At 45.6% G+C, this 15,328-nt stretch overlaps 1 protein-coding gene across 1 annotated transcript in view; it reads right to left on the bottom strand.

Annotated features, from left to right (window-relative positions):
• Window positions 1-15,328, bottom strand: part of LOC121859460 (glutamate receptor 1-like) — a gene marked incomplete at its 3' end in the record, with an annotated part of 289,141 nt that overhangs the window by 33,728 nt on the left and 240,085 nt on the right. The window contains exons 10-11 of the mRNA XM_042356285.1: window positions 2,324-2,569; window positions 1-59 (exon numbers count right to left, since the gene is read on the bottom strand). The exon at window positions 1-59 is cut by the window's left edge and continues 51 nt beyond it. Of these exons, the coding sequence (XP_042212219.1) occupies window positions 1-59; window positions 2,324-2,569 (305 nt within the window). The remainder of the gene's footprint in view (window positions 60-2,323; window positions 2,570-15,328) is intronic.

Here is a 15,328-nt window from a genome sequence, read left to right as displayed (position 1 = left end):
AGACTGTTGCAGATGGTAAAGTCGTTCGTCACACTCGACTTGCTGTACGTCTCGATAACCTGCCGAAGTCATGGCCAGTTATTAGTGTGGTGTATACAATCAAGAGACGTTTTTTTTACCTGGAACAAAACTCACCTGGAAAAATGAGAGAAATCCTAACAAGAAGTATAATTAGTGGGATAATTAAACGTTGAGCTAATCTTACCTGTTTTAATCACTGGCATAACACGGTAAAAAGCTTCCAGTCACTAAAAAGTAGATTATGGACCAACCTCACCAGCCAGAGTTACTCATAGTTACTTTAGTTCTCCATTATAAGAGAGTGAAGAATATAACCTTAACTTGACACACTTGTATAAATCATCGGCAGAGTCTCCACATAAACACAACACCGTCACCAGTATCAAATAAAACGTCACCTTGAAGTAATTGCTTTATGAATCAGTCACACCCATACCCTCGTTATATCCCCTTCATATACTCATTTAACAAACTGTTTATTTATCCTTGAAACTTAAGTCTTCTCTGACATCAACCACTGAAGTAACTGGTGGTTGACTTCTGACTGACATCACCAATGGGTCTTTATAATCTACCCTACATGAACTGATCCACATGTCTGCACTAAACAGGTAGCTACGTGGATACAAATCTCACCTCTTCTTTTAATAGTATCTGGTTCGTGTCCGGAGAAAGTTACAGCACCCGAGTGTAGTGTTCGACATATTGCCTCACCGTGTGCCGAAATAAAATACTAAGAATTCAGTGCGCTGTATCCATACTGCCCTTAACGGACAGTCAGGGCAATGGAAACCGACTTTCATGGTGGTTAAAATACACAAAGAGAGCCTCAATTACTTACACACACACACACACACACACACACACACACACACACACACACACACACACACACACACACACACACACACACACACACACACAAGTGGTGGAACTCACGAATAATATATGTTTATGTTCCTGTCGATAATAATCATGCGAATAATAAATCTATCCATAGCCTTACACACCTGTCCATGACCTCACACACCTGTCCATGACCTCACACACCTGCCCATGACCTCCCACACCTGTCAATGACCTCACACACCTGTCCATGACCTCACACACCTGTCCATGACCTCACACACCTGCCCATGATCTCACACACCTGTCCATGATCTCACACACCTGTCCATGACCTCACATACCTGTCCATGACACTTCACATACTTCTCAATGACCCTTCGAGCTACTCTCTCTCTCTCTCTCTCTCTCTCTCGACACAGGCTCAGAGAAAGGTTAATAATATAACCATAAATCAAAGATGAACCTTCAAAATTTTCCAAACGTGACCCGTATTGAAATGAGGGAACAATACAACGAACACCTTTCCGTGTACTCTATCAGGAACTACTGTAAATTCCATCCCATCATACACGGGAGGGGAGGGGTTATACTGCAGGCCATTACCCTTCCACCGTATTATACCCAGCTAACATATACACGTTATGCTACACGACACACAAAATATAGTTATTTCTTCGCATGATGTATGTTGCCCCATTCACTATGTATAATAATGATGAATGTGGGTGAAAAAAATCTTAAGTTGTATTTTTTATTTTTATTTTTTTTTCATTTTTTAAGGAGGTAATGGTGTAGGGTGATGGTTGAGGTGATAATGGTGAGGGTGATAGTGATGGTGGTGAGTGGTGGTGGTGATGATAGTGATGGTGGTGAGGTCGATGGTGGGATGGTGACAGTGGTAATGGACGTAGTAGTGTTGATGATGGTGATGTTTGTGGTGATGATCAGAGTAACACGGGGGGGTGATGGGGGTGATGGTGATAGGAGATGATGAGAATGGTGATAGGGGTGATGGGGGGTGATGGGGGAAGGGTCTAGACATTGCTTAAGACACACTAACACTGTTAACCACGTCACCTATCAACCACCACCAACCACCAACCACCTACCAGACACTTACTAACCCACAACAACCACGTGGTTAATGGACAGAAAACACCTCATTATGACTGTGTTAAGAGACCCATAACCAACTAGTACACACACACACACACACACACACACACACACACACAGTAAGGAACTCTTGGCTTGCATGATTAATATAACTGTAACTGTTACTTACCAGATATTCCATCCTATTCTGTGATTGGTTAATGAGTGAATGATGTCTGAGGGTAATTAAGTAAAGCAGGAATTGTTATTGGTTCTATTAAGGGCTGATAATGAGATAAAGAACACGACATAAGGACATAAGACCATATATAATATTTCTAATTATTATTATTATTACCTTCCACTCATAGGGGCTGAAACGACTGACGAGGAACAGAACGATAGACACACCGACGTAGGCGAAGACGACACACGTCCAGATCTCCTGAGAGAGTGGAGACATGAAGCTGAAGACACCGGGCTTCTCCTTAACTGGCTTCTTAATCATGATGGAGATACCGAGTGTCATGAAGGGCTTTGTAAAGTCGATGACTCTTTCCCTGGAGGATGTGATGGTCAGGGGTGCTATGGCGATGTCTGCTTCCTGTGTGGGGGGGGGGAGAGACGAGATGCTGATGAGAGAGAGAGAGAGAGAGGTCCTGGTGAGTAGATAATATTAAGTAGAAAAACAATGAGTGATGAATCAATGTTTCTGTAGCCCGTACTGGTGGTGAGGCGTGGGGAGGAGGGGGTGAAGTGTATAGAGAAGAAGAAGGAAGTAAGGAAGAGGGAAATGGGAAGGAAGAGAGAAGGGGCGGAGAGTTGAGAGAACGGGCTAGAGGCAGAGGAAAGGAAAGAGGAGAGGAGGAAAGGGAAGGGGGAGGAGGAATAAGAAGGGAATGAAAAAGAGCAAGGGGAAATTAAAGTGAAAAACATGAAGAAGTGAAGGGAAACAGGAGTAGGGAGAAGGGGAGAAGAAGAGGAAGAGGGAGAATGCAGAGGGGGGTAAGAGGGAGAGGGAAGGGGAAAGGATGAAAAAGAGAGGAAAAAAGAGAGGGAGGGATAGTTGTCAAAATTGCATCCAGTAGTTTATGGAGAGAGCAGTGATATAAAGTCAATGTTCAGTGATATTTTGTTATTAATGTTGGAGTATTGTCCACTAAATCAGCGCGAGTCAGTTATTACCAGCTGACAGCCTGTACACACACACACACACACACACACACACACACACACACACACACACACACACACACACACACACACTGCCCATACGTGTTTAAAATTGCTCCTTGATGCTAGTGTAATTGCTCAGTTTACATTGCTACTTTTTGGGCAGTAGCAAGAAGTAGCTACTATCATATGGATTTATTTAAGAAGAAAATAATACTCTACAATATTTCTTGTTGTAGATAATAAAGTAAAAAAATAATAACTCAGGGTGTTAAACTAAACGTTGTAAATTTTGGGATCACCTGAAGATTTCATCTCACCTGTTGAGTAAACACCTTAACGCTATCTGGGGTGGTTAGGTTAGGTTAGGTTTGACCAGTAACTGTTCATCCCTCAGTTACAGTCATCTCACTCGTATGGTATTTTAACTGGTAACTGTTCATTTATCAGTTACAGTCAGTTAATTAATCTATCATATTTTCCATTGTTCTTGTTAAATTATTAATTATATGGTTAAATAAGTCACGTGTGGTTAATGGTAATATTTTACCTGGGGAGAAACATTGACTTTGTACGAAATATTTACCCAATGTAACCAGTCTTTGATACTTGACAGATAATGTTAGTTTACAACAACAACAACAACAACAACAACAACAACAACAACAATAATAATAATAATAATAATAATAATAATAATAAATTATCTATAATTAAATACAAAAACGAAAAAATAAATCGAGTGAGAAACGATATACAGTATGTCTGTTGTGTTGTCAATATCAAGAGAAACAATTGAGACCCTGCAATTGTGTGTAAATGAGGCAGAAAGTCAGGTCAACAACCTGGGACTTGGTCACATATGGCAGCAGGGTCTACCATTAGACAACACATTATGCTTCCAATATCTTCCCAGGCGGTAGTACCTCCCTGTTTGATAGCTGCCTTCTACCCTTCCCCCTCCAGTCAGAGAGGCAGCGGACAATAAACACGACGTCAGAGAGGCAGCACACAACATGACGTCAGAGAGGCAGTAGACAATGAACATGAAGTCAGCGAGGCAGCAGACAACATGAAGTCAGAGAGGCAGCAGTAAATAAACATGACGTCAGAGAGGCAGCAGACAACATGACGTCAGAGAGGCAGCAGACAATAAACATGACGTCAGAGAGGCAGCAGACAACATGACGTCAGAGAGGCAGCAGACAATAAACAACACAACGCCAAAGTGAAGAGGAGGAGAAAGAAAGGTTAAACAAAGGCAGAGGGAAGGAGAGGAACGCTGAAGGATATGTAAACAATACTGTTGTGAGAGGGAAAGGAGAGGAGGAGAGGAGGAAGGGGGAGGAGAGGAGATGAAGAGGAGGAGGAGGAGTGAGGAGGAGGAGGAAGAGAGAGGAGGGAGGAGGAGGAGAAGACACATAAGTGAGTCCGAGGAAGACCAAGGGAGGAGGAAGAGATGAGGAAGACCTAGGAGTCTGAGGGAGGAGGAAGAGGGAAGGAAGAAGATGAAGAGTCCAAGACCACCAGTCAGGGAGTCCCGAGTGCCCTGAAAGGAAGACGGAAGAGCTGGAGGATGACCGGAAGAGTTCGAGGAAGACCGGAAGAGCTGGAGGATGACCGGAAGAGTTCGAGGATGACCGGAAGAGCTGGAGGATGACCGGAAGAGTTCGAGGATGACCGGAAGAGTTCGAGGATGACCGGAAGAGCTGGAGGATGACCGGAAGAGCTGGAGGATGACCGGAAGAATTCGAAGAAGACAGGAAGAGTTCGAGGATGACCGAGGACACCCAACAGTATAAGAGCCCGAGGGACGAGTGAGAACGAAGGAGCCCAAATATTCAGACTTATTAGTAAAGTTGTCACATAACTTCCCTTATTAACCGCTAGAGGACTCCACTTCCTCACACCGATGGTCCTGATACTGTGTGTGTGTGTGTGTGTGTGTGTGTGTGTGTGTGTGTGTGTGTGTGTGTGTGTGTGTGTGTGTGTGTGTTTGTGCACGGTTTAAGTCTCACGAGTCTGCTGGTATGAAACACACACACACACACACACACACACACACACACACACACACACACACACACACACACATACACACACACACACACGTTCCAAACAGTCATGACAGTTTTGAACCCTAAAATGACACTTCAAATCTGACGAGGATGGCAACATTAAATATTGCCTAAATACAAAAAAAATAATAATACAATTAAATAAATAAAATTAAACCCAGTGCCAGCAGAATGGTATGGAGGGGGGGGAGGAGAAAGGACAAATACTTTACTGGAGAAGAACGTCGGCGCTGTTGATCGTTTGTACTGCTGATAGTAATTTTTATTGTTATTTTGTGTCAATGATGAAAGCTCTGCAGGGGACTTATTCAAAGTTTTCCTCGTGTAGGTATTGAGCAGGGTGGAGGGGCAGGGGAGAGGAAGGGGCAGGGGATGAGAGGAGGGGGGGCAGGGGAGAGAGGGCCGGGAGAGGGGCAAGAGGAGAGGAGAGGGGAAGGAGGGGGTGTGAGAGGGTGTTATGTTCCTGCCCCTTGCCCACACTAACACCTTACTTCTTCAAACATTTTCTGGGGAGGGAAGAGGGTGGAAGGAGAGAGGGGAGGGGGAGAGGGGAGATGGGGTGGGTGACAATTTTGATCAAGTTAGGATGTAAATTTTGGACATTTTCTTAAAACTTTTGTTGAAGAAAAACCGGCGTTTAATGTGAGCTCTCAATGCCCCGAGTGTGTCTAGATTATGGAAGCCAATATTTTGGTCTATTATCATTGCGGATAATTCAGGTAGGAGCCATATTTGCATATATTTTTTTATATTTTTTTCGTGGGTGTTGGATGTGTCCGGCTCTTCAATGGTTCCCCGAGTGTGTCTAGATTATGGAAGCCAATATTTTGGTCTATTATCATTGCGGATAATTCAGGTAGGAGCCAAATTTGCATATATTTTTTTATATTTTTTTCGTGGGTGTTGGACTCTGACTCAAAGGGGAAGGTCCATGGCTGACTTCACACGCATCTGGTTCGAGCACGACGTGGGCGGGCGGGCGGGCGGGTGGATGGATGGATGGATGGAAGTGAGGGGAGTAGGGTGGGAAGTAAAGTGGACGGGATGGGAGGCGATAGTGGTAAAGAGTGGGGAGGTAAGGGGTAGGGTGGGGGAGGTAAAGGGAGGGGGAGGTGGAGGCAAAGGGAGGGTGGGTAGGTGGGGAGGCAAAGGGAGGGGTAGGGAGAGGGTATGGTGGGGAGGTAGGGGGAGGGTAGGGTGGGGAGGTAAAGGGGAGGGGAGGGTAAGGAGGGTCACTACAACCCAACAGGAACATGAGAAAATTACCTTGAGAGATTGTCAGTGTTCACGCCAGCCTTCGTGTGGGTTAAGCTCCCCTGCAAAATGTGAGGGGAGGGGGGGTGGGGAGTTCTCTTTCCACGGACGCTACGGACCCACATCCCACGGACGATAAACTACCTACAGACGTTACGAACATTTCTACGCATGGACGCTACGGACCTATGTACGCAACGAACGTATAACACGGACGGTGCACCAAGAGTCAGACACGAATGGAAACGTTTATGGAAGCAAAGAAAGTCACGAAAGTACATACATACATACATACATACATACATACATACATACATACATAGAGAGAAAGAATCAGCAAATATTAACATAAGAGAAGTCAAATTATAGTCTAAACCAACAAAGACGTTATGGAAGAAAATACGAAAGAAGAGGAGGAGGAGGAGGAGAAAGAGGGAGGAGGAGGAGGAAGAGAAAGAGGGAGGAGGAGGAAACAGACTAAAGAAGGAAAGCATTCTGATGGAAGCTTGTGGAGGAATGTTGGTAAGGTAAACAGAGGAGAAAGAAAGAAAGAGAGAACGAAAGAAAATGAAGACGAAGAGTGGAAATAGAGAAGGAAAGGACACATGAAGAAGGAAGAGAGAAAGGAAAGAAAAGAAATGGTGGAAGAAAAGTAACAGGAGAAAAAAGAAAGTAACAAAAGACGATGTAAAAGATAATGAAGAGAGATGCATGTATGTATATGTATGTATGTATGTATGTATGTATGTATGTATGTATAAACGGAAGAGAGAGAGAGAGAGATAGAGAGAGAGGAGAGAGAGAGAGAGAATATTCGTTAGCATTTTAAAGTGGTTTTGCTTACAGGAATATTTGCAAAACACACACACACACACACACACACACACACACATTCTCTCTCTCTCTCTCTAATTCCTTAACCCATCATAAATTCTCCTTTCTCCTTATTCCTGTGTTTCATTACTTGTTCCTCCCTCTTTTCCTCCCTCCCCTCCCCCTTCCCTCCAAGCCGCCCCCCACCCCCTCCCAGGCAGTACGTAACAAGAAGCACCCCCCCCATCAGATTAGCACTGTAATGACCCCATGTTCATCACGGCATTAATAACAGACTTTGAGGGAAACAACAAAACGTTCTTAAAGACACAGAAATACACTCGCTGTATAGTGTATGAGTGGTGTATGAGTGGTGTATGAGTGGTGTATGAGTGGTGTATGAGTGGTGTATGAGTGGTGTATGAGTGGTGTATGAGTGGTGTATGAGTGGTGTATGAGTGGTGTATGAGTGGTGTATGAGTGGTGTATGACTGGTGTATGACTGGTGTATGAGTGGTGTATGAGTGGTGTATGACTGGTGTATGAGTGGTGTATGACTGGTGTATAGTGTGAATGTATAATGGGAGATATATAAATACTAGCATATATATATACACAAACATACACACATTTATATACATACAGTACATATATTAAGTAGGTGTACATATGTGTATATCAAAAGTCATAATGTGTATGAGATGTATTGTTTATATAAAGGGTGACATATATACATACTCTGTTTTTCGTGTGTATGTGTATTATACAACGAGAATATGTATATAATGAAAATGGTGTATATGTATTTTGAAATGGTTGAATGTAATCCCTAGTGTATATTATGAGTATACTAGAGCAATTGTATAGTCTTTTCTGTATAGTGTGTATTTGTGGGTGTATTAAAAACCCCTAATACAGCTTTCAATACCAAGTGTATGAGTGGGTGTAGCATAATGTATACCAATAAGTATATCCCGTATCAGAATTCATCTAATACACACCCATACACAGCAGATGTGTATGAGGTGGTGTGTATAGTAAACACCACAAAATATACACCACACCTTGGCCGCTGTAAGTTGTATATGTACTGTAATACGCGAAAACATACACTCGGGTGGGTGTATGAGCCAGTGTGTGTGTGTATACAAGCATTAACTCTCTGCCGTCAAAGGCGATAGTGACCGTGACCCGCCCACTCGCCCGCCCGCCCACCCACCCACCCACACCCCCAAAACCACGCCCCGTCTGCCTCCTCCCCCCCCCGGCCGTCGCTCAATAACACCTACACCGTGTGTGTGTGTGTGTGTGTGTGTGTGTGTGTTACTCAATATACTACACCTGCATGTGACGCACCCTGTTTCTCACCTCACTCACTGTGTATTACACTAACTATACAGTATACAGCCCTAACCTGCAGTATACACAATTAAAATATACAGACGTAATGTATACAACCCCTAAATAATACAGATATATTGTAGAGTACACAGTCATACAATACACAGTCATACAATATACAATCATACAAAACAGTCATACAATACAGTTCATACAATACACAATCATACAGTACAGTTATACAATATACTGTATATAGTCATACAATACACAATCATACAATCATACAATACAGTTCATAAACTATACAATCATAGGCATACAATCATACAGTCGTACAATACACAATCATACAGTCATAAAATACACAATCATACAGTCATACAATACACAATCATACAGTCATACAATACACAATCATAGTCATACAATATACAATCATACAGTCAATGAAGTGGTTATGATGTGACTGTTCAGCTCAAAATTGTTTCAGCACAAAGCCTTCCCGATATACACGCGTTTCTGTATACAGTGACTGAAGTGTGTGTGTGTGTGTGTGTGTGTGTGTGTGTGTGTGTGTGTGTGTGTGTGTGTGTGTGTGTGAACCTGCGTATACAAATGTCTGTATACAAAGGTACAGTTTACCATAAGGCTGGTCACCACGTAAAGAAAGAAAGAGAGAGAGAGAGAGAGAGAGCGAGAGAGAGAGAGAGAGAGAGAGAGAGAGAGAGAGAGAGAGAGAGAGAGAGAGAGAGCTGGTTAAATTGATCCAGTGTTTACAGTGGCTAATTGGACACTAGTTGTGAGGCCAGACCCATGGTTCACCTAAGGACTATATTACCGTCTCTCTAAGCTGGGAAAATGACCCATCTCTGCTATCAGTGCAAAATCTTCCCCCTCCCCTTCCCCTTACTTCCCCTTTCTCTTCTTCCCCCTTCCACCTACCTTCCCCTCTTCCTATCCCCTCTCCTCCTACTTGCCACCTCTACCTCCCCCCCCACCTACCCCGTCCCTCCTATCTCCTCCTCCTCCTACCCCACTACTCTTAACTATCCCTGCCCTCCCTATCCCCCTCCTCCTACCTTCCTTCTCTACTTCCCCTCTTCTCACCTCACTCCTCTTACCCTCTTTATCTCCCCTCCCTACTCCCCCGTCTATCATGGTCCTCCCCTCCCTCCCTCCTCCCAATTTCAGGATGGTTGCACAGTAAGGACGTGTGAAGATGGGATATAGGGTTGTCGTTAATGACTTGATCCTGACTGGTTACCTGTGTGGATCTCTCTCTCTCAGCGACTCACAGACGACACAGACGACTCTGAGACGACTCATAAGCTTTTACATCACCAACAGATAGCGGGATGACTATAACTCACCTCCCAGCACCCAATAGCACTTATGGTTCCGTTTAAACACAAAAATTTCCTCCACTTTCTCGTGGTTGAGTGAATGACTGCCAGATGGGGTGTGTGGGGAGGAGGGAGAGGGTGGGGAGGGGGGGAGAGAGAGGTTGTGTGGGAGGAGGGAGAGAGGGGTTGTGTGGGGAGGGAGGGGGGGAGAGAGAGAGGGGTTGTGTGGAATGGAGAGGATGAGGAAGGGAAATGAGGGTGATGAGGAAGGATTAGGAGGTGGAAGGGGGATGGATGGGAAGACGAGAGGTAGGGAAATGGAGTGGGGATGGGGGTGAGAGGGTGGAAGAGGTGAGTGGGAACCTAACCTAACCTAACTAATGTATCATAATTAAACCCCAACCAAACATACTATCAACCTAACCTAACCTAACCTAACCTAACCTAACCTAACCTAACCTAACCTAACCTAACCTAACCTAACTTCAGCTATTTTAACTTAAATTTTAACTAACCTAATTTAACGTAACTTAGGCTAATTTATTAAAGAACAGGTAAAACTTTGTAAAGACTCTCCAGGTGTCTTCATCAACAGGGTGGTCCAGCCCTCAGGTGAGTCGTTGAGGCAGGTGCGTGCTGGCTCCTCCCCTTCCTGTTTGTCACCCCCCTTCTTCACTCTCCTCCCCTTTCCCCTCGCTGTCTCCCTTCCCATTTCTGTTACCTCTTCCCCCTCCCCTACCCCTCACTCCACCTCCCCTCTCACTTTCCCTCTCTCATCCTTCCCTGTGTGTCTCCATTCCGTCTTTTCTCACCTTTTCCTCACTCTCCCTCTTACCTCCCCTGTCTGCCTTTCTTTCCCTGTCTGTCTTCCCTCTGTCTGTCGCCCCTCCCATGTCTGTCTCCCCTTCCACTTGTCTTTGTCTCCCTCCCTCTCAGTTTCCACCGTTTTCTTGTCGCTTATGTCCCCTCCCATTTTTTCTCCTCTCCCCCTTTTCGCCCCCCTCCTTCTTCCTCTCCATCCCCCTTCCACTTCTCCCCCCTCACCCCTTTCCATACTTTCCCTTCCTTCTCTTTCTCCCTCTCTCTCCTCCCTAATTCTCCCTCCATCCCTCCCCTCTCCCTTCCCCCCTGCTCTCCCCTTCTCCTCCCCCATCCCCCCCCTCCCCCATCACCCTGAGGACCACAAGCAAAGTGTCAGGAAGGTGGCAGCGTTAAGCTGCTGGATGCGGCATGCAACACTGTTATTGATTCCTCGACACAATACCTTCACTGTGTTAAAAGTACCACCACCTTACCACCATTACCCCCACCACCTTACTCCATCACCCCCCCTCCCCACCACACCTTACCATCACCCCCACCACCTTACCATCATCCCCTCCCCCCCCCTTACACCATTACCCCACCACCTTACTCCATCACCCCCTCCCCCCACCACCTTACACCATTACCCCCACCACCTACTCCATCACCCCCTCCCCCCACCACCTTACACCATTACCCCCCACCACCTTAGTCCATCACCCCTCCCCACCACCTTACACCATTACCCCACCACCTTACCTCCATCACCCCTCCCCCACCTTACACCATTACCCCACCACCTTACTCCATCACCCCCCCTCCCCCACCACCTTACACCATTACCCCCACCACCTTAGTCCATCCACCCCCTCCCCCCCACCACCTTACACCATGCCCCCACCACCACTCCATCACCCCCTCCCCACCACCTTACACCATTACCCCCCACCACCATACTCCATCACCCCCCCCTCCCCCCCACCACCTTACACCAATACCCCCCTACCTTACTCCATCACCCCCTCCCCCACCACCTTACACCATTACCCCCACCACCTTATTCCATCACACCTCCCCCCACCACCTTCCACCATCATCCCCCTCCCCCCACCACCTTACACCATCACCCCCCCCCCCCACCCCACCATCACACCCTCCCCCCCACCTTACACCATCATCCCCCTCCCCCCCACCACCTTACACCATCACCCCTCCCCACCACCTTACACCATCTCCCTCCCCCACCACCTTGCACCATCTCCCCCCCTCCCCCACCACATACACCATCACCCCTCCCCCCACCATACACCATCACCCCCCTCCCCCCACCACCTTCCATCACCCCTCCCCTAACCTGCGTTGGGAGGGGGGGTGAGAGAAGAAAGGTGATGGTAAGAGGGAAGAATAAAGGGAGGGATGGAGAAGGAAGAGTCAAGAAGAGGATGGAAGGGGTGAGAGAAAGATGAAGGAGGAGAAAGGGGTGATGGGAAGAGGTGAACAAGGTAGAGAGAAGGGCGGGAGGGAAAGGTAGGAGGTGAGAGAGAGGTGATGGGAGGAAAGGATTAATAGACATATGTGCTTTCAAAGATGTGAGTGGAAGGGGTGATGGGAGGGAAGATGGGAGGGGGAGGGAGATGAGGAGAGAAGAGGTAGATCTAAAAGGAAAGAAGAGGGAAGTGGAAAGAGGGGGAGGGAGGAAGGGTGGAGGTTGTGAGTGAAGAATTAGAGTGGATTGAGGGATGAGTGGAAGAGGGTGGTGGAGGAGGAGGAGGAGGAGGAGGAGGAGGAGGAGGAGGAGGGAGGAGAGGAGGAGGAGGAGGGAGAGGAGTGGGGGGTGTGGATGTGTATTTTCAAGTGCGGGTGGGAGAACAATGGTGGAGTGAGTGTGTTGGGGTGGATGTGTGAGCTGTTTGAAGGACTGGCTGTTTTATTTGGTGTGTGTGTGTGTGTGTGTGTGTGTGTGTGTGTGTGTCTTTTGACCACTGAGACAACATGGCCAGCAGTACCACTCGTCCCCTTCCTTCTCAACCGTAAAACAAATACCCATTCACAGGACTAGTCGACCGAGGCGCAGGACACACACACCAACCAGGGTCCATTATGAGGTTACGAGAACAGGCTGAAAACTATGAAACAAAACACCTGAAGACAAAATTCCCCTATTCCCCTTCCCCTTATTCCCCCTGCCTTCTTTCCTTCCTCTCTCTCAACCCTCCATCATCCTTCCTCTTCCTCTCCTACATTTTCCTTCTTTTCCTCCTTCATTTTTCCCTTTCCTTCTTCCTCTTCTCCCTCTTCCTTCCTCCCCTCCTTCCTCTCTACCTTCCCCTCACCCCCCCAATTGTACATTAACAACATAAATCTTATCCCAAATTGTCACCTGTTAATCACTCATCCATACACCTACCTATATATACACACACACACACACACACACACACACACACACACACACACATATAATTCAGATAATATAAACACATTATGATTACAAGAAGACAGACAGACAGACAGACACCAACCTCTATACCTCCCTACCAGACAAGCGGAGGTAAATAATGAACACAAATAAGCAACACCCAGAGCCAAGTTTTACCCCAAAAATACTAAAAAATATGAAAACCCGTTTATGTCAACACACAGGAAATACGAGACCCATTTTGCCTTCCATACAGGGGAGGCGAAGGTGTAGTCAGGGTATAGTCAGGGTGAAGATTGGGTGTAGTCAGGGTGTAGTCAGGGTGAAGATTGGGTGTAGCCAGGGTGTAGTCAGGGTGAAGATTGGGTGTAGCCAGGGTGTAGTCAGGGTGAAGATTGGCCAGGGTATAGTCAGGGAGAAGATTGGGTGTAGCCAGGGTGTAGCCAGGGTGAAGAGTGGGTGTAGCCAGGGTGTAGCCAGGGTGAAGAGTGGGTGTAGTCGGGGTGTAGTCAGGGAGAAGATTGGGTGTAGCCAGGGTGTAGTCAGGGTGAAGATTGGGTGTAGCCAGGAGTGTGGATTAGGGTGAAGATTGGGTGTAGCCAGGGTGTGGGGTGAAGATTGGGTGTAGCCAGGGGTGTAGTCAGGGTGAAGATTGGGTGTAGCCAGGGTGAAGAGTGGGTGTGTAGCCAGGGGTGTAGCCAGGGTGAAGAGTGGGTGTGTCAGGGTGTGTGTAGCCAGGGTGAAAAGTGGAGTGTATGAGGGTGTAAAATCAGGGTTGTAGTCAAGGTTTAGTAATCAGGAAGTGTGTGTGTTTCGGAAAAAGATATAGGGTGTATATCTGCGTTGAAGAGAGGAAATGTTTGTATGTATGTATGTATGTATGTATGTATGTATGTATGTATGTATGTTTTGCTCATACATACCTGAATACACATATCAAACCACGTCATATTTACCACCACCTCACTACTAACAATTCTTAATTCACAAGATCATAGTCATACGTGTAAGTTATTCATATATGTATATACCCAGTAAATCTATGAATATACATGAGGAGGAAGCTGCTCGTTCAGTCCACCAGCAGACCTTGGGATGTATATATGTATATCTCTATATATACATTGGTCTAGATGCTATGTAAATATAAACGGAATTTATTTATTATTTTTTTCAGGTTAGGTTAAGTTAGGTTAGGTTAGGTTAGGTTAGGTTAGGTTAGGTTAGGTTAGGTTAGTTTAGGTTAGGTTAGGTTAGGTTAGGTTTTTTTTTTGTATGTTTCGTTTCGTTAGGTTATTTACACCGGCTACGATAATGGTTTTAAATAAGATGGATTTACATTCGTCTGAAAGTTAAGGTAATTTATGTAAATATGTAAATACAGCACATGTAAACAACACTGTATATGGTAAGATATATATAAAAATATGAAGAGTATTGACACAAGTTAAAGAATGTATGTAAATAAGTCGCCATTTATCTAAGTGTTTATAAGAGTATTAGTTTCCTTACTTGGTATTGGTAAGTGTGGCTGTGTCAAGAGTATTACTTAAATATAAAAGTAAGTGGTCCTTAAGTGTGTGTGTGTGTGTGTGTGTGTGTGTGTGTGTGTGTGTGTGTGTGTGTGTGTGTGTGTATACAGCGAGAAGAGACACAGAGATAAGACAGATATATAAACAGAGAGAGATATAAAGAGACATAAACAAACAGAGGAAGAGAATATGAAAAGAGAGAGAGAGAGAGCCACACCCTGACAGATGATATAAACATAAACACTGGCAAAAGACACACACAACTATAGACGAGTTCTTCTTCTTCTTCTTCTTGTTCTTCTTATTCTTCTTTTATCATTAAATTCCTCTTCTTCTTTTTACCCAGGAGGGGAGGATTATCGGGCCAGCACCCTCCCTCCTGCACCGCCAACCTGACCGCCCGAGAAATTAGCTTTATTGCAAAACAAACTTAACGCCATCTCTCGGAGGAATTCTAAACTTTTCCTTTCAGCGCCATCTGTTGAGTAAATTCCGAACTCTCCTTGAGAGAGAGAGAGAGAGAGAGAGAGAGAGAGAGAGAGACTCAATTGAAGGAAGTTTGGGCTATTGTTTTCGCTATGTGTGTGATGTGGTTAATATGGG

This window comes from Homarus americanus, unplaced genomic scaffold (assembly GCF_018991925.1).
Source record: "Homarus americanus isolate GMGI-L3 unplaced genomic scaffold, GMGI_Hamer_2.0 scaffold55256, whole genome shotgun sequence".
In the NCBI taxonomy this organism is placed as follows: Eukaryota; Metazoa; Arthropoda; class Malacostraca; order Decapoda; family Nephropidae; genus Homarus; species Homarus americanus.
Note: the sequence above shows the minus strand (reverse complement) of the source record. Positions and strands in the feature narration are given on the sequence as shown.